The sequence below is a fragment of the Sceloporus occidentalis genome, unplaced genomic scaffold (assembly GCF_023333645.1).
Source record: "Sceloporus occidentalis isolate IW3139 unplaced genomic scaffold, rSceOcc1.0.p SCAF_2, whole genome shotgun sequence".
Lineage (NCBI taxonomy): Eukaryota > Metazoa > Chordata > Lepidosauria > Squamata > Phrynosomatidae > Sceloporus > Sceloporus occidentalis.
Genome location: NW_028316982.1, coordinates 194,668,710 through 194,694,767, shown reverse-complemented (window position 1 = coordinate 194,694,767; position 26,058 = coordinate 194,668,710). Strand labels below are relative to the sequence as shown.

General features: G+C 41.3%; 1 protein-coding gene across 9 annotated transcripts in view; it reads left to right on the top strand.

Moving 5' to 3' along the window:
- BCOR (BCL6 corepressor) overlaps positions 1–26,058 on the top strand; it is a 165,616-nt gene that overhangs the window by 116,088 nt on the left and 23,470 nt on the right. For 6 of the 9 annotated variants that reach the window (XM_089511847.1, XM_089511845.1, XM_089511843.1 and 3 more), the window contains exons 3-10: positions 1,910–1,988; positions 3,196–6,006; positions 6,671–6,724; positions 7,273–7,456; positions 18,019–18,297; positions 18,633–18,986; positions 22,539–22,867; positions 23,368–23,496. In XM_089511847.1, coding sequence (XP_089367973.1) covers positions 1,910–1,988; positions 3,196–6,006; positions 6,671–6,724; positions 7,273–7,456; positions 18,019–18,297; positions 18,633–18,986; positions 22,539–22,867; positions 23,368–23,496 — 4,219 coding nt within the window. The remainder of the gene's footprint in view (positions 1–1,909; positions 1,989–3,195; positions 6,007–6,670; positions 6,725–7,272; positions 7,457–18,018; positions 18,298–18,632; positions 18,987–22,538; positions 22,868–23,367; positions 23,497–26,058) is intronic. The other 3 variants (XM_089511848.1, XM_089511849.1, XM_089511850.1) reach the window with 3 other exon arrangements.

Sequence of the window (26,058 nt, the reverse complement as noted above, 5' to 3'; positions counted from 1 at the left end):
GATGGAGGGCTGAAGAAACCTAGACCTTCATTGTCAATTTGCAGCATTGTGTGGGATATAAATAAAAGTTTTATCTATTATTATTTATTATTTAAGTGTGTGCATGTAAAACAGGCAAGGTAAGCAATAGCTGTCTCCAGAATCCTTTACTGAACATGTATGAGCAGCAAAACAGATAGAAATGGGGAGAGCAGATAAGCCTGCCTCACCAACTACCCCCAATATATTAAAAAAGAGTGTAGAACTGATTAACAGTTATAAGGAAAGTGGAGGCAATGTTATAAATATATAAATGATTTATAAATAAAATCATCCCTGGATACATTTTGTAAGAAGCTTTCAATTGGACTCTAGAAGTTTAAGGATATTTTTGTTTACTTATGCAAGGTTTGCCTAACCTGGTTGTTTCATTTCACATGTGCATATTGCTAGTTTTCAACAAGGGCAATTGAACTGCCCTTCTTTTTGTGACTCAGAAATCTATCCCTATTCTTTCCATGTTATTTTTTCCTCTGGTATCAAAGGGGCTGTACAGTCTGCCCTGAAAGGGCAGCCTGCAGCCTCCCATTTCTCCCCCCCGACACGGAGGCCGCACCTGCCAAATGGTGCAGTCTCTGGGAGGCATAAAAAGAACCCGCTCCTGGCGGGTTCTTTTTGTGCTGCGTTCAGGGCGCCATTACCACCCTCATGCACACTGATGACGTATGCCTGGCACAGCACTGTTTAAACGCTGCGCTGTGTGTACATCATCATGGCGGCCCCCATGTGGGCTCTCCCGAGCTTTAAAATCAGCCCCAGGCCGATGCTTTGCGCCAGTCTGTGCCGGGCCAAAGTTTCTGTTAAAGAAGTCATGCCCAGGAACATATTTCCTTTGTTAACTAAGGCATACCTGTACTGTATTTTTCCTTTGAAGCAGCCTGTTGAATTCAGTGGGACTGACTTCATAGCTCATTTTTGGATCTATCCACTCACTTGAATATAAAATTGTGCTATTAAGTATTATTAATGAGAGATTCATTCTTTACATTAATGCCCAAATTTCAAAAGATACACATGTACCTCTTTATTTTTGTTCACTGTTGTAATCTTTGAAGGTAAGGGTTTCCCCATGCCACTTCATAACTTTGGATTATTCATGCATAGTAAGAAACCAGATGACCTGGGCTGTTTGGGGAGACATCCATGATATTGCGTATTGTTATCCAATGTAAAAGAAAGGATATTCACATGAGCAGGATGCTATCTTTCTGTTTTTGTCCAACTGCATCTTGCAGGTGTAGTTGGAGCAGTAGTATGTTAAGGCTGGGCAAAAGTGTAGGAGCTGCTTTTATCTTAAAAACCATTGGTGCCATTTTAAATATTAGAACTTTCCTTCTGGGTAATGATGACACTTTCCTTCTGCCACATGTCAGCAGTTCTGTCCCTAGGATTTGAAAGTTGGAACTAAGAGGTTCATTCTTTATCAGTGTTTTCTATTGTTGTGCTACACCACCTTTCTGCTGAATACTGATGTTGTGCAACTGATGGTGTATCAGCGTGCTTACTTTACTGTTGAATTGCATAATGGGGAATGTGCTATTAATGTTTTTGCAGTCTTAGTGAATCCAGCAGTACATAGAAGGCCATGATGAACATTTGTGCTCCATCCATGAATGTGCAACTGCATGTGAAATGGTTGCACTTTCAAACCTTTGCAAATACAACTATGAACTGAATACATCCATTGTGCAGCAGAGAAAAAAAAAGTACAACCACATGAATAAGAGAACCTATGTGTGCGTAAGACATCAGCAGGACTCCAGCCATCATGTTTATCAGTTTGTATTCATAAAGACAATAATACAAACATTGCAAGGAAGTACTGAAAATTTTGTTTATGGCTCTTTTTTTGTGTATGTTTTGAAAATAGGAAAATCCCAGTTAATGATGGAGATGCTGCAAAAAACAGGCTGGAATTAAGGGAAGAAAATCACTTGAACCACAGTGTGGTAAGAAACAGATAGTTTAATTTGTTTTCCACTCAGTTTTTGTACTGTATTTTCATTTACATGTGGTGATTAAAAGAACTTTTAGGTAACCTTACTTCTTGCTACCCAGAGAGGCCATTCAGCATTATGGTAAGAAAATTCTTTTGTGACAGGAACAAAGCCTCCTGGTCAAACATATCCTGTTGTATTTATTTCTAGAACAACCCTTTGAGTACAGTACAGTATAATATTGTATGGTGTGTTACAATTATCTCTGCCAAAGTTATGAATTCAGTGATGGAGAGCTTGTAGCCTTGGGTTGATAGAATAGGTGTGTAAGTTCTTCCTATAGATTCAATAGCAGGGCAGAATGGGGGACAACCTGTGAACCTTTTGTATACCTTTGAAGAAGAAAGGTGAGTATAAATATTTAAAGAATTGAGTGAAGCTCTCAGCCCTTTTCCAGTGGGACAGCAGAGGAGACAGAGACTCTCCCAAGCATTATTTTTACAGGGGTTTGCCTGTGTGCCTGCAGCAGATTTCTCTTGCCTTTACAAGCTGTAATTAAAGTAAAGAAGTGAAGTAAAGAAGTACTTTTTGATATCATCCCTGATCTACAATATTTTTGAAATATGGGTGTATGGTTTCTACAAATATTCATCTGTGATTTCTGCTGTAACTATAACTATAAAAGTACTGTAGTTGAGGGGATGTGGCTGTTGAAATCTATTTATTTTAGTGAGAATGTGTATTGCACAACAAATATTATTAGGTAATCTCTATTTACAACAGTCAAACTTTGATCTTCCAAGCTTTGAACTCCCATAAGTCCTAACTAGTTTGATCAAGGATTCTAGGAGCTGAAGTCCAAAGCATTGGAGAACCAAAGACTGAGAACCATTGATTTAAAGAGAGAATCTATGTAGATGTTATCCTTGGTATGGAAGGATCTAGATGCCAATCAAATTAATTATGTTAATTTTAAAAAAATCAAACTTGGCAGATGACAGACAGGCTCTTTAAACCTAAGTGTGAAGCAGCCTATAATTTTTAATGTTTGATTTCCTTTATTCCTCTGCATTTATCTATTTAATCATCCCACATTTGTTTCTCACAATGAAAAAAAAGTGTTTACTTTTTGTCATTTCCAGTCATTTGAAAATGTATTTCTAGACTTGAGTTTTACTTTGACTAAATGCCAAAGTAATGTATTTCTTATTCTATCGAGGTGGATGCAACAGCTGTGCATCGCATTGACAGCCTTGCTGCCCTGAGCATGGACCGGACGGGACTTATGCGGGAAGGGCTCAGAGTCCCCAGTGGCATTGTCTATTCCAGTTTATGTGGACTTAGCTCAGACAAGGCCCGGGATGCTACAAGTGCTATTTCTGGCCTTGGATTTGCGCCTGAAAGAAATCCAGAGATACAGTTCAAGTCTAATCCCACTGAAACCATTGAAAATGCAGCTGGAAAGCCCCCTAATGGCTTCAGTGCTATGTACAAAACACCACCTGGAATACAAAAGAGTTCTGTTCCACCTGGTGGGGAAACCTTAGGCTTGGACAGAACCTCAAACGACAAACCAAGCCCTCTCAGTGTCAATGGTGCTAGTTACTTAAGGTTACCCTGGGTAAATCCTTACATGGAGGGTGCTATTTATCCCTTTCTTGAATCACCAAATAAGTATTCATTGAACATGTATAAGGCCTTGCTACCTCAGCAGTCCAACTACACCTTGCCACAGCATCTGACGTACTCACCGGTCTGTACCAATGGTGAACGTTTTTTATACTTGCCACCTGCTCATTATGTTGCGCCCCACATTCAGTCATCATTGGCTTCGCCCTTGAGGATCTCAGCTGCATCAGCAGCCCCTGCACTTCCTCCTTTGGGACACTGTCCAGAAAAAACCTTGTCTTGGAAGATGGGAGTCAGTCCTGGAAATCCTTTGGACTCTCACACCTACCCACATATACAGAACAGCAAACCGCCCCGGGTTCCATCTGCTAAGACAGCTGCTAGTAATATTCCGACAGAGCCTGCAGTTCTCCTGTCCCATTCACCGCGACCCTCGCCGAGAGTCCATCTACCACCACAGGTTGGGGATGCTTACTCAGAGTTCCACAAACACTTCTCTAGAATTTCAACATCTCCTTCATCAGTTGTACTCCCAAAGCCATACATGAACGTAAGCAATGACTTTACTGCAAGGGCCTCTAGTGGGAAGGCTTCTAAAACACATGAGACAGGTGAAATTTCTCAGCAGCCTACAGTGCATGCAAGGAAAACGGGTCATGACAGGAAGGACAGCAGATCCCCTCCATTGTTGGAAAAGCAACAAACTGTTACCAAAGAAATTATAGACAAACCACTTGATTTGTCATCAAAAGTTGTTGACGCAGAGACAGCTAAATCAGACCACATTAAGAAAATGACACCAACTGTGTTAGTTCATAGCAGAGCTGGAAGTGGAGTGGTTTTACCTGGAGGTGATCTTCCAAAAGAAACTATTTCTCCTGGAAATGGTTGTCCTGTCTATAGACCTGAAATAATCAGCACTGCACCTTCCTCCTGGGTTGTTCCTGGCCCAGGTCCCAATGAAGATACCAGTGGCAAAAACGTGCCATTGAAAAACAAGGCATTGGACTGGGTGACACCACAACAACGAAGTTCTTCTTGCCCAAGGATGGGAGGCACAGAAGCAGTTGTCAGTAATATTTTGGGGTCTGTATCAAGTGGTGGCCGACCAGCATCTGCTTCTCCAGCTCCAAATGCCAATGTGGATTGCCCTAAGACAAACAGCTCAGTAGAAACCACTGCATCTGTCATACAGCATGTAGGGCAACCTTTAGCAACTTCATCTTCCAAGCATAGTAATAAGGCAGCTAAATGCAATAATCAAGAACCTATCTTCAAAACAAACGAAAGCACACTTCCATCAGGTTCCATATTTTTTCCTCCTAACGATGCATTCCGATCACCACCATTGCCCTATCCAAGGAGTTATCTCCCATATCCTATTCCAGATAGTTTAGCTATAGGCCCTTTGTCTCTTCATGGAAAAGGACCCATGTATCCTCATCCAGTTCTCTTACCCAATGGTAGTCTTTTCCCTGGGCATCTGGCTCCCAAACCTACAATTCCATACAGCCTGCCAACTAGCAGAGGTGAATTTATGACCTATCAGGATGCATTAGGTATGGGAATGGTGCATCCAATGTTGTTACCACACACAGCTTTGGAGCTGAAAGATGAAAAATCAGAAAGGAGATCTAGATCGCATGAAAGGCTCCGTTATGAGGACCCTGTTTTAAGAAATAGATTGCCAGAGGTGCTGGAAACCAGCACTAAGCTACATTTTGAAGTACCCACTACAGACAGAAATGTAAAATCACAACAGGTTTTAAGTAATAGTAAGAATACTGCCAAAAGTGACAAACACATGTTTGCAGAACTGAGGGATGAGCAAGATGTAAAGGGTGAAACAAATGTAACAAAAACCAGTTTTCCAGTTGAAAGTGGTAATCAAACAAGTGACCCCACAAAGCACAAGGGAGAACAAGCCTTTCAGCACAGAGATTTTAGTGTAATGAGAGAAGAATGTGGGAGAAATAATTTCCATGAAGTTTACAACTTTAAGCAAGCCCAGAGTCCACATCCACCAGTGTTCAATTTAAGAAAAGAGGATCTGTCAATAAGCCAAAATAGAGAGAGACTGACAGTTCCCCCTTCCTCTGTGTTCTTGGAGGCTGCTCATGGGAATGATGGCCTGGCTATGTCTTTTTGCAAAGTGCCAGATGACAATAAACAGATTTGTATTGGAAATGCACAGCCAAGTATTGAAATCAATCAGGCATATGTCAAAGAAGGGACTGAGGGCACAGAATCTAATGATGGCAAACTCGTGAAGCCTAAGCCATCTAAAGTGGCAAAGAGAATTGCAAACTCTGCTGGTTACGTAGGTGATCGATTCAAGTGTGTTACAACTGAACTGTATGCAGATTCTAGCCAGCTGAGTCGCGAACAGCGGGCTCTGCAGGTGAGTCACCAAGATTTAACTACTGAAGCATTCTTTTATAATAAAGTCACAGTTGAGAGTGATATTTGGTATGTTAATGCAGATTTGGGAATGTATGTACAAGTATAAATCTACTTTGACACAGCTATAGAATACTTGCATATATTTCGATTTTACTATGAAGACTGAGGTAGTTGAGTATTAATAGATGAATTGTATGTTAGTTAAAAATATTTTAAATTATTTAATTTTGTAAGCATAATATGTGGTATTACTTAAGGGGGAGATGAAGAATGCATGCCCTGTTTTCTTTTTAAGAAGAAAAGATAGTTTGCTATAGTTTACATGTATTTGGCCAAAATGATAAAAAAAGTAAAAGAGAGATACTGACTAATATACCATATATGACATTTGATAAAGAGTAATAGCAGCTGTATTTTTAGCAAGCTTAGTGCAACTTCTGCAGGAAGCCAAAAAAAAAAAAAAAAAAAAAATAGCATAAAGGAGTAGAAGCTATAGTGAATTTGATGTTGAATGATGGCAACTATTGTAGGTTACTTTTGCGTTTTATGAAAACATGAGTTAAGCCAAATTGTTTTGCATTGTTAAAAAGAGACAGTTGATGCTTATAAAAATGGATGAAATTATCTAAATGATCCATTGAGTGCCCATTTTAATTACATAGATGGAAGGATTACAAGAGGACAGTATTTTATGTCTACCTGCTGCTTACTGTGAGGTCAGTTCTTCAAATTTTTATTACTAGAATCTTGCATAAACCTTTGAGTTAAAATTTCATTTCCAAGTACACAGAGGGAAGTTGTGGGCCATGATCGTCTTTATTCATTGTGAAGTTTTTGTTTTTTGTTTGTTATACCCTCCCAAAAAGACAATGCTTTTAAATATATAATACACAATAAATATTTATATATGGAAGAACTGTGTGTGTATATGTATATATAAATTTTTGTATATAGATACAGTATGTCTTGTATATTCAATACTGAGATTTTAAAATATTTTCTATGATTCTGTATATATTAAACCATGGCTTAAGTCCAATTTCTAGTCCAACTAGAGTTAACCTCTTAAATTGCTAGATGGGCAGCCAACATTTATGTAAGTCCCATTGCTTCAGTGGGTCTGCTCTATTTGCGACTAGTAATTGGATTTAGGTCCTTGGTGTTGAACAAAATTTTTCCTTTTGGAAATACTTTCATAGAAGGTAAGGTAAATGAAGTAGGTCTTACTGTGAGATCTGTTTTTTCATATCAATTTTCTTTCTAGCGTGCCATGATGCGCTTCTCAGAGTTGGAGATGAAAGAGAGAGAAGGCCATGTAGCAACCAAAGACCCAGAGGTCTGCAAATTCAACCAAGCAGACTGGGAAAACTTCAAAGGAAACAATGAAAAGAAGCCTAAGTCTGTCACTTTGGAAGATGCCATTGCTGGGCAAAATGACAATGACAGATGTAAGCCATTTTTAAAATGCATTTTTGAAATGTCTGTGTGCCTCCTCCATCAATTTGGAGCAAAGAGTGGCAGTACCACAACACAGATTTTAAAGCATTTAAATCTGAAAGGCTGCTGTGTTAATATCGCACTGAACTTTTCTTCTCAGTGAGCAAAAATAGTTTTGGGGAATAAATGTTGTTTGCTATCTCTAGCTCACTTTTTAGCAGTTTAAAGGTTCTGTGTGTCCTTGGTGTGTTGTTCCTGAGAAAAATAAAGACTGTTTCCTATGCAGTCAAAAAGTAAGACAGGTGATGGATGATTTGAATTGAGTAATATAAACATATAAGTATTCCACTTAAATGTGTGTAAATATTAAGATCGTTCACTTTGTTTTTTGCAGAAAGTCACTATTTTAGCGATCTGTAGCATAAAGTACAGTAGAGCATAGCAAGCAACTCTTTCATAGAGAATAAGACTGACAACAGCAATTGATCATGGTGACTTTTTAGGATCAGAGAAAGTGTGCTACATAGAACCTTTTGGGTAGGGAAACACAGATAGAAACATCCTGTAGCACATGTCCTAACTACAAGCTTCCCATAGGCATCTAACTGGCTCTGGTGAAGACAGAATTCAGGACTGGATAGTCTGTGCTAGATGTTGTTGTTGTGTGCCTTTAAGTTGTTTCTCACTTATGGCAACTTCTTACATGTGGTTGGTGAATTTTCTTTCCTAAGAGCACTTGGAAAGTTTGCTAGTACAGTCAGCACTCCGCTTCCACTGATTCTGCATCTATGGATTCTACCATCTATGGCTTGAAAATATTTTTTAAAAATTCCAAAAATCAAATCTTGATTTTCCCATTTTATATAATGGGACACCATTTTACTATGCCATTGTATATAATGAGACTTCAGTATCCCTAGATTTTGGTGTCCCTGAAGGTCCTGGAATTAAACTCCAGCAGAATGCAAGGGCTCACTGTAGTGGGTACTATAGGATGGGGTGGTAATTGTGTAGCTTGTTGGTTGCCTGGTGTCCCTGAAAACATCCTGTGTTTGCTCTGGTCGGTGCCAGTGATTTCTGGAACTCGCTAATCATTGAGATGGATGTGTGTGTCATTTTTTTTATAATGTTGATGAAACCACCTGTATGAAACAGATGAGAGGCGGAATCTAGAAAAAGACTGCATGCCTGAAGCTCACTGCCTGTGCTTCTCTTCCTCTCGCTAAAGATAGTTAAGACTACTGTGAATTTAAAGGAGTGGAAAAATAAATTTTGTTCTTGGTCTCATGGAGCACAGATGGAGCTGTTGCACTTGGGCAGAGTCTCATTCAAGCACGCAAAATGCCATGCAGATGCAGCCGGCTCTTGCTGAATTGAAGTCTGAAGTGTACTTAATGCTGTAAGGGAGGGTTGTAAGGCCTTTTGGCAATTTCAAGCATGTTTATGCCGAACCTGATTCCTTCATCTGGTGCAAAGGTGGAATGAGCTGAATACAAGCAATGATTGCTAATTGGTTTAGCCACCAAAGGGTTAGCTATCTGTCTTCCTGGTTTCATCCTTAATAATCAATTATTTCCATGCCATCAAACAAGGTGGTTAGGAAGTGGCATAGTTCCATTGGAGTGACAAAAGTAATGCCTGAAATATACATGAGACCAAATTCATTTTATTTTCTTAATTTCTATCCCACCTTCATACTTCAGTGTACTCAAGATGATTTAGGATTGGTAGAGGAGGTGGAGAGAAACTTTTCAAAGAACAGTAGTTATTCTTTTTACTTCTAGAGTGTTCCTGCTTCATTTAAACATGAAACTCATTGATACGGGGAAAAGCAAACCTTTGAAGAAGTTTAAATAATCTTTTAGTGGAAGGGCACTAAGTACTAGCTTGTTTGGCTATTTCCAACTAAAATGAGCTATAGAAGACAAACACCTTTCATCCTTTTCAGCGGATGTAAAAATCAGTAAAAATGATGAGAGCCATAGTACAACTGCTTTGGTGCCAAGGTATGCAAAGAAATATTGGTGTTAAGTCTACTTTAGCATAAATAGACTAACATGACTATCTCTTTTGTTAGAGTTTTTTTGTCCCATTTAGTCTTCATGGTATTACTGGAGTCTTTCATGTTCTTGTTGCTCAATCACCTATATAACCAGCAGAGTTGTAAATGTTGCTATGGAAAAGCCTGTGATAAGTTATGGGATGTTTGTCATAAATATGTTCAGTAGTAAATTGGCTTAAGTAGCTAAGTAAATGGATCCATTTAGATAAGATATTGTGGCTTAATATTGGGAAAAAGACTTGCAGTTTTTCTGGTTTATGGAGATTAAATGTGGAACGTGTAGCTAGACCTTCTAGATTCCCATAATATTTATGATTAGTTACATATCTTGCTTTTTCTCCAGAGAATTCAAGGCTGTGTACATGGTCCTCATCCTCCCTACTATATCTTTACAGCAACATTGTGACTTAGAGTCATACTGATGGAGATCTGCCAGTAAATTTCATGGCTCAATAGGAACTTGTATCGAGGTCTCCCAAGTCCTAGTCCAATACCCCAGCATCCCTTCCATTTTCAGTGACTTTAGCTGATCCATTTTATAAAATGTTGGTTCTATAAAGCTAAAGTGGAAATGCTAATGTAAGTTTACATTAGTGCTGCAGGAAGCTGTCACTGTCATCAAGAATTTTCCACCCACCAATAGTTGAGTACGTACTAGCAAGGAGATCCAGAAAACTATTGCTTCAGGAAGCAGAGTGCTGCATCATAGGAAAATATGCTTCTTCTTCGTGGTCTCAGCGAATCATACAAATGGGTTGTACTATGCCTGCGCAGTGCTGGCACAATACAACCCATTTGTATGTATTCGCAGATGACCACTCGAAGAAATACCGTTACAGGTATGCAACCTGTCCATATCATGTAGCCATCACAGGAAATAAATTAACCAATTCAAGTGCGCCTGTGAGCACCACATATCTATTTACAGAGGAGGTTCCAGCCAAATTTCTGCAGGGTTCTTTGCTGCTGTCTTCCAATTTGCTTTCAGTCAGCCTCTGCTGATTGGCAGGTGATCTTTTTGCATCTCTGCTTCAGGGGTGGACTAGATCTTTCAATTATTCCCACTGTAGAAATACAGTAATTTACCCATGCTCAGAGGAGGCTGCCCAGGGCATTTCTGCATGAATCACTGCTGTAGGCTGGCCTTCTCATCAAGAAGCATGTTCAGCTCCTTGGCCATGTTGAGAGAAAAGGATGCTGTTGAGGAAGTATTAATTTTTCTTACTTAGGTAAAAGGCTAAGTGTGAAGAGCGCATTGAATATTAACTCAGAAAATTAAAGCTGCCTGTTGCCGGTTATGCAAGAAGACCCTTCTTGTTTGCTGTGCACGCACAACAAAACATAGACTGTGCATATGTGTGTCAGCTGGAATAGCTGGAATTCTAATTCATTTAGTATTAATTATGTTTATAGGGAACAATCTGGCAATAATTACTACTCAGTGCTGTTTATTTCCTTTAGTTTGGATAGAAACATAGGCTGCATCTGCACTGCAGCGTTAATGCAATTTGACACTGCTTTAACTGCCGCAGCTCCATACTATGGCATTCTGGGATTTGTAGTTTTGTGAGATATTTAGCCTTCTCTGTCAGAGAGCTCTGGTGCCACAACAGACTACACATCTGAGGATTCCATAAGATGGAGGCATAGTAGTTAAAGTGGTGTCAAATGCATTAATTCTGCAGTGTGTCAGCAGCCTTTAGTTATGCCTAGAATATTACTATGGAAGTTTGAGCAAGTTAAGTCATGATTAAGTTGTCTCATTGATTTCATTGGGTGTATGCAAAGCATGAATGAATCAAAATCCAATGCTGTAAAAATAAAGTAGATGTGAAATTTGGTATAACCTGATGTTATTCAGATGCAGGTCTCATTTAGAGGCAATACCTGTTGACCAAGGGGCAGTACAGACCGCCCTGAAACAGTGGGCTGGAGTTACCCATTTTAATTGCGGAAGCATGCCTCAGCTGCCAAACTGTACGGTGTCCCTCCACATTAAAAAGAACCCTGTTCTTCTGGGTTCTTTTTGTGGCACATTGTGTACCTCACCAGTGCACCATTGGCGCACTTGTGACATATGCAACGCGCAGCGACATGCAGACGCTGTGTGATCATTGTCATCATGGCAGCGCCCATGTGGACAGGACGCCACCATGATGTCATTGCCCGTATGGACCAGGGTTCCAGATATTGCGATTGCCGCACGCTCTAGAACCCTAGTTTTGGCGTTGGCACACTATTTTTGGCCAGTGTGTCTCGGGCCTTAGTTTACATAGGTTTGCAAACAAAGGCCTGAGACAGATGGGTGGGAAGCACCGTCCTTGGGCCAAAATTAGGGTTTGGGAGTGCATACCACATGCTCCTGAACCCTAATATGGAATGGTACTGCCATAATGGTGGCCTCCGATCCACACGGGAGCTGCCATGATGACGCAAGCACGGCGCCCCATTTGCACATTGGGGGCACCTCACTTGCATCATTGACGCAACATGGAGGGAGCCAGTGCGGTTTGGTTGATGTGGGCTCCCTCCGGAGGAAAAATTGGCGGTTCCAGACCACCCTTTTGGGGCAGTCTGTCAAGCCCCTAAGTTCTATTGATCTCAGTTGAACTTAGTTGTAACTAACAGAGGGTGACTTGTGCCTCTTGTGTTCTGTTTTTTGGGTGGTGGGCATCTGATAATGTTAGCAGTGTTCAAAGGGCCCCAAAATTTCTTTTAAAAGATGCCAAGATAAGAACTAAAAAGTATAGCGAAGAAGAGATTAAAATGTGCTTCTGTTGTCACATTTGCACAAGATAAAGGGCTTCAGCATGAAAATGAAGATTCCTGTTTCCTGTTTACATATAATTAGGCAAAGTTAAAACTCGTCCATATCTCCAAGTATATCAGTGCAATGTGGGCAGCAGACAGTACTTGAAGGAGACTCTTCTGTCTTGCAATGGAGTGCAGGATTGTGTTTAGTTTTTGTGTTACCATGGTTAGGCTGAAGCTAGAAGATCCAGACCAAAATGTGTGGAGTCAGACTTGGAAGTACTAATACAAGAAAGGGCAGAAATCTTCCTATTCCGCATTGCTGTAATTAAATAAAAAGCTTGCTTGCTTGTACAATTTTATGACATTCTTTCTTTGTTGATATTTATGAAATTCTGAATACTGGTAAGGGGTTGGGGGTTGGGATGTTCTTGTTTTCTGCTGCCATTCCTGTCAAGATGATTTTGGTGGTTAAAAGAGAGGCCCCATACAGACAGGCCAAAATAAAGCTGCTTTGGGTCACTTTGGAGGTATGCTGTTTAAATGATGCATGCATCCTAAGAGTCCGGAAGCTGTGCCAAGCTATGCTCCAGTTCATTCTCTGAAGATGCCAGCCACAGATGCTGGCAAAATGTCAGGAAGAAACTCTTCTAGAATATGGCCGCATAGCCTGAAAAACCCACAAAAAACTATGACCTGAAGCAGCTTTATTTTGGCCTGTCTGTAGGGGGGCAGAGTTTAGCAGCATTACTCTTGGGTTACAGCTTCCAGAATCTCCAGTCTGCATGCAGTTTAAAAAGGCAACTTCTCCACAGCCTTTGGTAAAGTGATAAGAGAATTCAGTGGTGATATTTTCTTTCAGGCACTTGAGATAGAACAAAATAAAACATATCCATCTCTGACTTCACCAGTTATTGGAATCATAATACAGTAATACATCTTGCTGGCCTATGTGTGGCCCGCTTACGTTTGGCCCTATGTGTGTTTTTCTGTGTGCTTGTGCATATATTTGCATATGTGCATTTGTTGTTTGTTTGTTTTTAACATTGATCAAGTATTGTCCTAGCCCTGATTCAGGTTCAGATAAGAGAATGATTTGTTGTCCCTGTCTATCACCTATGCATACTTTCCCTGTCTTTTCCTCAAGGCTCTCTTTTACTCACTGCTGTTTTTGATCTGATTATGCATATGCATGGTACTAAAAGCAGCTGTGTTGGGATGGGTTTAATGGCTGTTTCTGTGTATGGATTGGTTTGAAGCTTTGAATTTTGATCTGTAAGAGATATTAATCAGCCCACAACTGCTTGGATACTTAAATGGTTAACAGGAGGAGGAGGGGGAGACAGGGGCAGAGGAGATGGCAGAACATTTATTTATTCAGCAGCCACCCCCCCCTAAAAAAAAAAAAGGTTCAGGTCAAAAACAGGTTAGCAACTTTAAGTTTAATCCATTCAAGGTCTACTTGAACTCCTGTTCAAGGCCCCACTGGAACAAATGTAGGTTGCGTGGGAGTCTCACATGATGGATGAGTGCTTTAGTGTTTTATTTAAATGGTCAGTCTACTGGTGTGAGTCCAGAAGGTCAAAACTTTGCATGTAGCTATGGATTAATAGATCTCATTTAACACATCTTCCTGTCCACTGCATTTTACTTTTTATTTAGAATGCAACATTTTCTCTGGGCCAACTAACTATTTGCAGGAAGCTTATTATTATTCATTACATAGCTTTAACAATAGTGAGAGTGAATGTTTTCTTCCGGCACTTTGTGTGGAGCAGCTAATGTAAGTGAAACACCCTAGTAGATCTTTATTTTAGATAAATATAAATAGTAGTACTCAGGCCCGGTCGAGACGGGCATGATAGGACGCCCTTGTCACGTGCGAGGGGTGGCACTTCTAGATGGCGGTGCCTTGTACAGATGGGCGCCGCCATCATTACGTGATGGATGCCTAGCGTCTGCATGCTGCGGCACCATTATAATGTTGCGAGTGTGCCATTGGCACACTGTGCCGTCATAATGGCGCTGCAAGAAGAACCCGCTTTTTGCGGGTTCTTTTTGGTCCGCGGGGAAGTCCCATGGTCTGGAGGCTGCGGCTTTCCCGCGGACCAAAGGTAGGTGCTGGGAGACCGTCTTTTTTGGGTGGTCTGACCCGCGCCTCAGTTTCTTTTCATGTTTGGGACACTGGGGGATACTTTTTCAGTGAAATAGCTTTATCCCCAACCTTCTTATTAAAACGTCTTCACTAAAAATCACCTAGAAATAAGGCAAGGGAAGAATTATAACACCTGTTAGGATTATAGATCATCATGAGCTCATAAAAACATAATTTTTGTAGCATTATGTTCTTCTGTTTGGCCCAAACAGGAACAACTAGGTTTGCTGAACCTTTACATAATCCAAACTTTATGTACATTGTCTCAGCATAACTGAAGATATTGTGATGGGAGAATAAAAACAAGTGGTCATGTCAGTCTGATAAATATTGGCCTATATTCAGTTGCTAGTCCCAGCTCAAGCTGATCTCTTGAATCAATTAGTGTATGATAACTCAACATCTAGTAAATCACATTGATTCAGTTGGTCTGTTCTAATTGGGACTGGCATTTGGATTCAGGCAATAATCTACACGGAAATTAGACTAACAGTAATAACATTAAAGATGATGTAGGCTCATCGCTTTAAACTATTACAAGCCTGCTTTTGGAACTAGCAGGTATCAGACAAACATTTTAAGAAGTCTGTTCTTGAAGAAGATAAGCCTCCTGAGCAAATGAAAGAGGAGGAAGTTAGTAGGTGATAAGATTGATGGGGTAAATTAGAAGAGGAATGTGTGGGGGAAATGGGACAAAGAAAGAAGACAAGAGGCAGATATGAAAAGAAAGTTCAGCTGCAGACTTAAAAACATTGAGGGAAAAGGAAAGTTTGAGAATAAATATAGGAAGGAAATAGAAGTTTATCAATCTCATTTTTTGTACAGTGCATACTGTTTCAGGTTTAAGGTGTGGGTTTCTTCCTATATGTTGTTCAGATAGTACTTTTATTTAGAATTAGTTCAGATACATCTGTTGACCAACATGACAGACCAAAACAGACTGCTATATTGGATATACAGTGAGCCCTTAGTATCCACTGGCGTTTGGTTCTAGGACCCCCTGTGGATACCAAAATTCATGGATGTTCAACTCTCATTATATATAGTGGTATAGTAAAATAGTAACTCTTATATAAAATGGCAAAATCAAGTTTTTTAAAAAAAATTATATATATTTAAAATATATTCAAGCTGTGGATACTCAAATCCATGGATAAAAGCGTGGATGTGGAGGGCTGATAGTATTCTTGGCTCTAAGGCTAAGGTTAAGAATAACTTTTTGGATACAAAGGCGGGATACAGACGGGCAAAAAGGGGTGTATTCATGACGTCATGAAGGTAGAGCCTTCAGACGGGCCTTACCTGAATGCCGCCATGAACACGCCCCCCGCACGCCCCAAGCGGGAAGAAGCGGCATTAAAAAGGTGCTGCTTTTCTCCGCTTCTTTTCTGTTTGATGCGCAGCTGCGCAGCTCCGTCTGTAAGCTGCTGCACCGGTACGTCAGAATTGCTACGCCGCTAATTTAAGTTGCCCATTTAAAAGCTCCGTGTCTGCTGCGTTGCATAATGAGTCGGGGTCCTGGAACATGCGCAGTTTGCAGTCAGGCTTTAATTGCAGCGTCAGCTGCCATGCAGGTGTGGAAGCTGCAGCACAGCTGCAGCGCATTTTAACACTCGTAACCCTAACCCTAACCCTAGAGCAACATGTACGCATGCGCTGCTTGGAAAGTTTGGACTTTAAAGTGAACCCCTACACACATTCCTGTGCCATTTTCACCTAACAATAAAAACCGCTAAAACTGTAAATATTTACATATGTACAAGGGAGGTGATGGGGGATGGCAGGGGGACAGCGGTGGCAGCGGCGACAGCTGTGGCTGTGCATTGCAGATTCAGCAGGAGCGCGGGGACCAAAGGAGAGGAGGCATCCATGATGCTGGTGACACTGGCAAAGTGCAAGTGGACAAGGATGCCAACACCAGCTGATCACCAGCTGGCAGGAGACCACCATTGTTCTTGGGCAGAGCGGGGGAAAAAGTTTTAAAGGGGCTTGGGCACTTTAAATGTGCCCATAGGCTTTCTGCCGCCGCTGCTTAGCGCTGCAGCTGCGCAGCTGCGCATCCGCCAGCCGGCAAAGGAAAAAAAAAGCCCCATTTTTGGCCGCCCGTGAGGAAGCTGCCTCTCTCTTTGCAGCGTCCTCCGAGGTGGCGGTTTGGAAACTGCGGGTCAGAAACGGCCCCGGGTGAGGCGTCTTCACTGCCCCCCATGTGGAAGCCCCATCTCCTGAGCCACGCCCCCAGGGCGGGTGGTCTGGAGGCTCCGTATTCAGCAGAATACACCTCCAAGACGTCTTCCCCTGCCTGTCTGTATCCCGCCAAAATGTCAAGCTTTTCAAGGCCTGCTCGTGGGTATTGTAGCTGTGTAAAATAAGAAACCTATATAATTTTGAAGTGGAATGTGAAAGAGAAGTTAGAAGTTAACTGAGGGGTGTTCCAGATGCGCCAATAGTACGTGCTCAGCATGTACTAGGCTTACGAAAGGGCGTCCTTTCCGGACGCCCTAACCCTAGTACGTGCTGAGCACGTAAAAAATGGCGGCACCCTATACACATGGGCGCCGCCATTTTGACGTGCTGGATGCTTAGTGTCCGCACGTCCCCCTGCGTTTGCAACATCATGAGTGCGCCATTTGTGCACTCATGCGTCGCAACTGTAACGCAAAAAGAAGCCGCTTTTTGTGGCTTCTTTTTCCGCCGCCGGGAACCCTCCCTGTTTGGAGGCTGAGGCTTCCCGGCAGTGGAAACGGAGGCGCTGGCAGACTGCCCTTTTTGGGTGGTCTGTAAACCGCCTATGCTTCTGATACCCTCTATATGTGTGCAGAGTTGGCAAAAGCTACAATGTCAAGAATCCCACAGCTAGCATGTTCAATGTCAAAGAATCCCACAGCTAGATCTGCACGTGAATATGGACAATGCTTTCAAAATACTTTTCTTACCAAATGAATACGGTTCACTGGACATGTGTGTTTAAACTAAGCCAGGGATGGAGGAGTGTTTTTTAAAATCCTGGAAACCCACATTAATTCTGTAGAAAGTGGTTAGTGTGGCAGTCATCCACGAGGTTTGCATTTGCATTATTAATGACCCAAATTTGAGGAATGTAATAACCACCAGTTAGCTCCCCTGGCCAGCTTGGTGTAGTGGTTTGAGCATTGTATTACAACTCTGGAGATCAGAGTTTGAATCACCTCTCAGGCATGGAAACCCACTGGGTTATCTTGGGCAAGTGACACACTCTCAGCATCAGAGGAAGGCAATGACAAATCCCCTCTGAACAAATCTTGCAATGAAAACCCTATGATGGGTTTGCTTTAGTGCCACCATAGGCCGGAAGAGTTTGAAGGCACCCAACAACTACTACTTTACTAGCAAAACAGTAAAAGGCTAGAATATTTCTGATACTTGGATTTTCTGTTGTTTCTTGCTTGCATATTCTTTAATAGTATCTTTTTAAGAAGCTGTATTTTAGATATTGTTTTGTATGTGTGTCAGGAGTAAAAATGTCTTTATAAATATACATTGGCATAAGATTCTTTTCCCTCCTAAAGAGATCCAATAAATTATTCTTGCACAACCAATGTTTTTTGGGTTTCTTTGTCCTTTTCTAGGTGATTTTAATAATACAGAGAACACCCAAGAGCACAGGTTTGAACCTCAAGAAGACAAACTTTCTCCAGCAGACAGTTGTTTGGAGAGACTTACTGTACATGAAAAGGCAAATGACCAGCCCATAGAAGATGTCAGTCAGACACCATGTCTACCTTTGGACAGAAAACGAAAACATTCTGGCGAGAATATGCAGAATGATGGAAGCTTGAAAGAAAACTTGGTAGAGGAACTAGAGGATGAATTTGCATCAAAAACAAAAAAGCAGAAGACATCCAAAGGTAACCAGGCCCAGTTGGTATTCCTTCAGGCATGGCTTGCGAAATGAATCCACTCTTTGAATTAACATGTGCCCATTGATGTCCTTGATTGTGCAAATCCCAAGTACTCACTTGAATGATGTTTGGGTTTACCTTAACAGTAAAAGACTAGTCATTGGACAATGTAATCACTGGACAATGCAAATGGCTCTAGTGCATGCAACCCCCTACTTGAGCTAATTTTAAAAAATGCATAGTGTGGTGGTGAAGCAGAACAATCTGCCCCCACAAGTGAACTATAGCTTTTGTTTCGAGTTGAGGGCCTTTTGATTAATTTTTAGTTATTTTTCCATTAGATGACTGGCCTGAGAGGGAAATGACAAACAATTCCTCTAACCACTTAGAAGAGCCCAGTTGTAATGAGGTGACCAACCTGAAGGTGTGCATTGAATTAACAGGGCTCCATCCCAAAAAGCAGCGTCACCTGCAGCATCTTAGGGAACTATGGGAGCAGCAGGTGTCACCAGAGAGATCCCCACCCGGCAAGTTGGGCCGGCAAAGCAGGAAAGATTTAGCTGAGGCTGTTCAGCCAGAGGCCACTGCAAAGGTCAAAGACTGCACAGAAGAAAGGCACACCAAGAAAAGGTCAGAGGTCAAAAGCAATAGAAGTTGGTCTGAAGAGTCCCTCAAAACAAGTGACAATGAACAAGGTATGCAGAGATTACTAGGGAAATTCTAGCATTACTTAGTGACGCATGCTGCCACCAGTGCTAAGAGATTGTTAGTAGTTTTCTTTTGGGGTAGAGGTTTTATATTATATTATATATAATATAAAATTTTTATTATTATATAAACACTTAAAAGTGCCACTATTAAACTTCACTCATGCTTGTTTTGCTAAATTTGTTGTGTGGTGTTAATTATATTTTAAAGCCATGTGTTAGATGTATGTGTCTGTGTCTTAAAACCAAACAAACTGTCTGCGTGGGTGTGTGTGGTATTCTCATTGGCCTGTTACAGACTGCCAAAATAAAGCTGCTTTGGGTCTCTTTGGAGGCATGCTATTTAAATGATGCATGCATCCTAAGAGTCTGGAGGTCGCGCCAAAGCCACACTCCATTCCTAAGCACTGGAACGCAGCTTTGGTGCAGCTCCTGGATTCTTAAGATGCATGCATCATTTAAACAGCATACCTCCAAAGAGACCCGAAGCAGCTTTATTTTGGCAGTCTGTAACAGGCCATTGTTTGGGAGTGGTTTTAACTTTAAATGTGTATGTAAAATGGGCTACTAAATTTCAGTAGATTAAACAACGAATGAAGAGTTCTGAATCTTGATTGCTTGTGGGAATAAGCTATATATTATCTTGGGTTGTGTGTGTATGTTTTGGGGAGCTGGCTGGGAGGAAAGGAGGCTCCTTATATTCCATTCTTTTTCTTTTGGGAGAAGTGACAGATCTTTCCAATAATTTCTCTTTGGTTTTCTGTTCGGCTTGTTGTATGACTCTCTTCTATTTCCTTGTTATTAGTCAGTACAAACAATGCACAATATGTCGCAGTACTTATTGATATTTATAAGATGCTTCATTGTGACACTGACATCCATGTCTTTTATCTGCAAGTGGGAGCTTTAGGAGTGAGTTTTTGAGACCACAGAACATGCTAGGCTAAATTCTTGACTGAATGTTGTGGGTCTTTCTCTAAATCAGTAGTCCCCAAACTGTGCTTTTTAAAGGATTTTGGACTTTAGCTTCCAGAATCCCAGACTATTGGCCAAGATGGCTGAGGCTTCTGGGAGCTGAAATCCAAAATCTCTTAGAGGGCACAGTTTGGGAACTGCTGCTCTAAACAGTAGTAAAAGGGTTGGGTAGCATTGGGATGGGCTCATGGCACATTGAGAAGGGGAAAATTAAAACCTTTCTTTCTGTATGAGACTCTTGATGAAAATTATTCCCCAATTGCATGGATCCCAATGGGAATGTGGGGGAGGGGGGGAGGGATTTTCATCAGAACCATGGCATTTGGCTTAAATAATAAACAAAATATACCTTTTGCCCAGAGTTTTGAAAAATTGTCTCTTCAGGATACAGCTCTCAGAATCCCCCAGACAGCATGGCCAGTTGTAGTTTCAGACAATAACCTTTTCCTAGCCCTTTTATTGGCCTCTCTCTCTTATGTTCATATACACAAAGCTAGTCAGTACTTGGCATATTGGGGCATGTTCTGGAGCCTCTGGATCCTGGTAAGACCCACAAGGGCTTAATTTTACCCATCTTTTCATCCCCGCCACTTGCTGCCCCTTAGCCTCCAGCACCATGTGACTGCAGCCACCCCCCCCCTTGCTGTATAGACCAAGAGCAAAACAGGGAGATCACCCCTGGGGGAGGCTAGCAGTTGCTTCTGTGCTTGTAGGCTTACCTTGAAATGATACGCAGTGCTGATGCTAAGAAGGTGTGCACCAATACCAGTGGGAAAGTTCAGGTTGGTGGCTGCAATGCTATTGTTCCTCTACATGGCCCACATGATCAGTGGGCACTGGGGAGAGCAGTCAGTATTGAAGGGGCCCATCACAGGCAAGCCTACCTAGGGTCCCCAAAATCTGGAGTCAGACTTGCTTAGATTCATTTGTCAAAGAGATCAACAGTAAATACTTTAATGGAAAGGCCAAAAATATTCTTCTTTCTAATACAGTTTCAGGATTCAATACAGTTTCTTTGACATCTGTTTGAGTCAACAGGCTAGCCAAAGGCTTGATCAGCTTCTTCAAGAAGCTTCTCATTTTGGGGGGGGGGGGCAGAAAGAGACCTCTTCTTTAAGCAGACAGATCCAAATGGCCTCAAGTACCTTGTGTCTAGTGCCTTCCACTTTATGGCTTCTTATCCATTCATTTGTTGCTTCTGTTGTAGAACTTCAAGCAACTTGGTTTGACATGATTTTCATTAAAGCACTAAAATGTCTTACTAAAATGATCTTTAGTCATTCATTCAGTTCACTGGATTAGTGGATCTATTGAGCCCTTTTAGATTCAAATTGAGTTTAATTTTGGTTATTTTCACCTGCAAAATAACAAAATTAAACAAACCCATCATGGAAATCTTTCCTTTATTCTTGTCATTTTTTTCATGCCTGAGGTAATGATTTCCCCTATTCAAGCACGGCCACAAGAATATTACTGTGATGAACCTTAACTATGTGAGCTTCCAGTATTTTGTTGTTTTGGAGTAACTAAAATGGTCATGTAGGGTCAGTGTGATATAGTGGCTTGAGCATGGACTAGGACACTGGGAGACCAGGGTTTGAATCTGTGCTCAACTATGGAAACCCACTGGGTCAAGTCACGTTCTTTCAGCCTCAGGAGAAGGCAAAGGCAAACCCCTCTGAACAAGTATTGCCAGGAAAATTCCATGATAGTTTTACCATAGGATTGTCATAAGTCGGAAATGACTTGAAGGCATACAACAACAACAGTATCAATGTATTTAGGTTCCAGTTGGATTAAGTACATGACATCCTTGCTAACATTCTCCTGAAAGTTAGCCAAAGGCAGATTCATATTGGTAGAAAGCCAAACAACCCTGAGAAATTGCTATCTGGATGTGTGAGCCCAGCTCAGAATGCTGCAAGAAACAGGGTCTTTTTTGATGTACAAAGGGAGACTTTTCAAAGGCAGAAATGGGAACTGGGGTCTTAAGTACTATTTCTACCTTTGGAAATTGTTTCTTTGTCTTTATGTCCTGCTGTTCTCCAGAAAAGCCAAAGCAGGCTTCCTAAAGCAAAAAGGCAGTTCTCTTCCTGAAAATATATTTCAGTTTTGGTAGAATAAGGTTACAGGTAAGGAAGCCACTTCTCTCATTTGCGTCCATCGAAAGTAATATATTGAGTGAGTGATTTTATTTCCCATCTACATTGACACTGTGTCCAGATGGTGAAGTGCTTTGACTTGTATGGCCACATACCATTGTTAGTCAGTGTTTTGGGTGAAAATTATCATTCCTCACCATTGGCCATGCTGCTGGAGGCTGATGTGAACTGTAGTCCAAAATATCACAAGGCTGAGAAGAGCTATGTTAGGGGGATATGTCAGCTCATTTAGTGGGTTAGCACTTACAGCTCAAATGTAGAATTCTTATAGTAGTAATACAATGAAAATATAAAAGTTGACTATTTTTAAACAAAGGAAAAGGTGGTATTACCGTAGCATGTCTGTGTGTGTGTGTGTCTTTAAACACACAGTGCAACGTGCAATGCCTTTCCTCCTATCTAGGTATTCCACTATTCCCAGCATCTCCGCATATGAAGAACCTTTCATCCCCCAATACAAACAGCAAAAGGCAAATCCATCCAAGCTGTACTCCAGCTTCAAGGTTGGCTGCCAAGCAGCAGAAAATTAAAGAAAACTGGAAGACAGATGTGCTGTGCACAGACGAAGAAGAGGATTTCCAAACTGCATCCCTGCTGCAGAAACACAGTGACTGTGAGAAACCACCAGGGAAGCGTCAGTGTAAAACAAAACATTTGGCACTGCAGGAGAGGAGAAGGAGGTCATCACTGACAGGGGATGACATTACAGATATTGAAAGCACAGAAGAGAAGGTATTTTTATTTCGACTGTTGTCTACTAACATTACTCTAGTTTTAGTAAAGGCAGCCAGTTTAAAATTTTAATGTGTTTTCTTGCGTAGCTAACAATATTTTCCAAACTCTTCCTGTTTACTTTATTCTTCAGTGCAGCAATGCTTACCTCACTTTAGTCTGGGATAAATTTCCTGTCTTTGTGTGACTTCTGGATTAACCATGTGTTCCCTGTGGAATTTGACCTCAAACTTTTAAATGGTGCAAATCCAGAAGATGTCTTTAAAATAAATAAACAAGAGGCAAAGATTTTCAGTGAATTATTAAGGGTGGAGGTATGGAATCCAGTAATGATTTTGACAGGTCATAGTTAATGAGGAGAATCTGGAGGCGACCAGAGACTCCTTCAGACTGTGACTCTTCACCAGTCAAATCACATGAGTGGGCCTTGTACGATTGCCTCCAGCAGCAGCAGCCATAGCAGAGTCCCTCATTATTGCCTGTCTCTTCAACCCTTACAGCTGCAGACTGCAAGTACCCCTCAGGAGACTACCCCAAGCCGCCCCATGCCGCCGGAGGCCCGAAGGCTTATTGTCAATAAGAATGCTGGAGAAACTCTTCTGCAAAGGGCAGCTCGGCTAGGATATGAGGCAAGCATTGTTTTTTCATTGTGTGGTTTTTTTTTAAGTTTCCTATTTGAATTGAAATACGGGGAGATGCTTGGTGTCACATATGATTCTAATTGCGCACATGTTTAGAAGCTCTTTGTGTTCCTCCTCCACATGGTGAAATATCTTGAGGCTCCCTGTTATGTTTCTTCATTCAAGTGTGCAATTAGTATATTTTGTGAGTGGGGTGAGGAGAGAAGCCATATAAACTCCTGTAATTTAATAACCTTCAACCTGAATAGGGTACCTGTCATTGCCAATAAGAATTCAGAGCATGATGTACTTGGCCCAGTTGGAGTCCTGAATAAGTAGCACAGGCTATGTGGAGGGTGGGCATACATACACTGTTATATAGCCAAGACAAACATTTATGAAGGATAGTTAATGACTTGCATGGCTTTGGCAGTGTAAACGTGTGAATATGCTTCGTTTTGGAGTTGCTTTAAAATATTGCATTTTCAATATATGAATGTATTTGAGGAATTACTCCCATGTTTGCACAGTTTATAGTTACTAAATATCTAGGAGCAATAGATTTCAGTCTGCAATGGACTGCCTTTGTAAGGTGTAAATAATTGTCCATACAGCTGGCTCAGATGGATGATGTTAGAAAAGTCACTTTGCAATCATGGCTCTTGAGTTAGAGGTATCTATGTGACTGGTTGTGGGTGGTTTTTTCGGGAGACTGAATAATTTTTAGACATTGGACATTGCTTGTGAAAATGATTCATTTAAAAAAATCCCAGCACAAGTTGTTATAATGGAAAGGCTTACAAAAGCAAAGAAAAAAGTGAGAAAAACAGAGCTTTTATGTAGCTTAATGAAAAGCAAAGTATTTTGATTTTTTAAAAAAAAACACAACAACAGGCCTCCTCTAAGATTTTAGTTAAGAGATAGCCAAATTACTACACCTCCATTTTCTTGGCAAAAAGAAGCCAAATGGACTCAACTACGTAGTTTCAGTGTGCAGGAGCTTCGATTGTGGAGCTAAGCAGAGTAGCAGACTGATATCCAAATGACTGGCAATATATACAGTAGTGTATCTGACGTCTTGTGTGGCAGGGCAATGTGACCTTATAGATGCATAACCTCAATAAGAAATGTCCCCCAGGCTGTAGATTTAATAGGCTTTGGACAGCATCTTACTCCTTTTCCACAGCTACGTAATTGGATTTTGAAAAAAAATCAGTTCATTTTAGGAGAAGGACAGCCAACCAAAAAGTGGGCTGGAGGAGCATTTGTTACATGGAAATACAGAATGCCTTATAATATAGCCATTGTATTAGTTCAGCTGTAGCCCAACAAGGCATCCATTCAGCATCTTTGTATAAAATTGCTAGGATGTTGACTGTGTCAAACAGGACTTCCTAGCAGTTTAACAAGACTTGCTGGCTCTTCCTAGTTTCTCAGAGGTCAGTTATTGGGCAACAGTGGCCTAAATCCTATGTGTTAGTTCCAACTAGAGTAGACTCATTGAATCAGTGGGATTTACCTATGTGTTGACTCACCTTTGTTGATTCAGTGAGACTACGCTAGTTGAGGCTAACCAATAAAATCCAGGCCAGTGCTGCAGGAGAACAAAAGATGGGTAAGAGGATATATTTTTGTCTTTTTCTTCTAAGCCAGTTTAGGCATTTCTTTTTGTTCCCCCTGTAGTAACAGAGGAACCAGCAAAGGCAGTTGTGCTGATAGGGTTAGAGTTCAACAGGGTGTATGTTTGCTACATCCATCATGTGGTCCCCAAACAACCACCAGGAACAGTTTGGAACAGTGTGGAAACAGCAGGGTGGGAGAGGGGCCCAACGTTTGCACCAGACAAGGGAATGTTAGGGCTCTGATATCACCTGCCGAAGCATAAAACCCATGGTCAATACAGAGAAATAAAAGAGAGCAGGTCTAGAGTTTTGTTCTAAATGAGATAGCCACCTGATTAACATAAAATGTTTTGGAAGGAGCCCTTTTTTGACATCTGGTACGCTAGTAGTGGTTTGAATATTGGAAAATGACTCTGGAGATCAGGGTTTGATTCCCGGCTTGGACATGTAAGCCCAATGGGTGATCTTGGGTGTCATGCACTCTCAGCCCTAGAAAACACCATGATAGGTTTCCATTAGGGTTGCAATAAGTTAGAAATGACTTGAAGGCACACAACAACAACAACAACAGCTTATGGAGGTGTGGCGAAGAAAGAGGAGCAATCTGACTGAAGTAGGATAGGAGGGAGAAAGTGTCAGAGCAGCTAGAACTTTGCTCTGTATATATGAGAAGTGGGACAGCAGTGCCTTGAATGGTTGTCCTCCCCCCCCCTGCTCTTTTGAACCTCACAAGATGCTTGCTGTGAGGAGGTGTGGAAGATCAAGCAGGGTGGAAAGGTGAGTGCAGGATTTCCCACATCCTTCGACCCGTACATGTTTCTCTTGGCATGATATCAAGAAGGGCTGTGGTAGGACACAGCTTTCTAAGCCAGCTTTGGCAGATGATGTCACGCTTAGTGAGGAGAACAGTGGGTGGGTTGAAGGAATGAAGGTTAGCCAGAGACTTTTT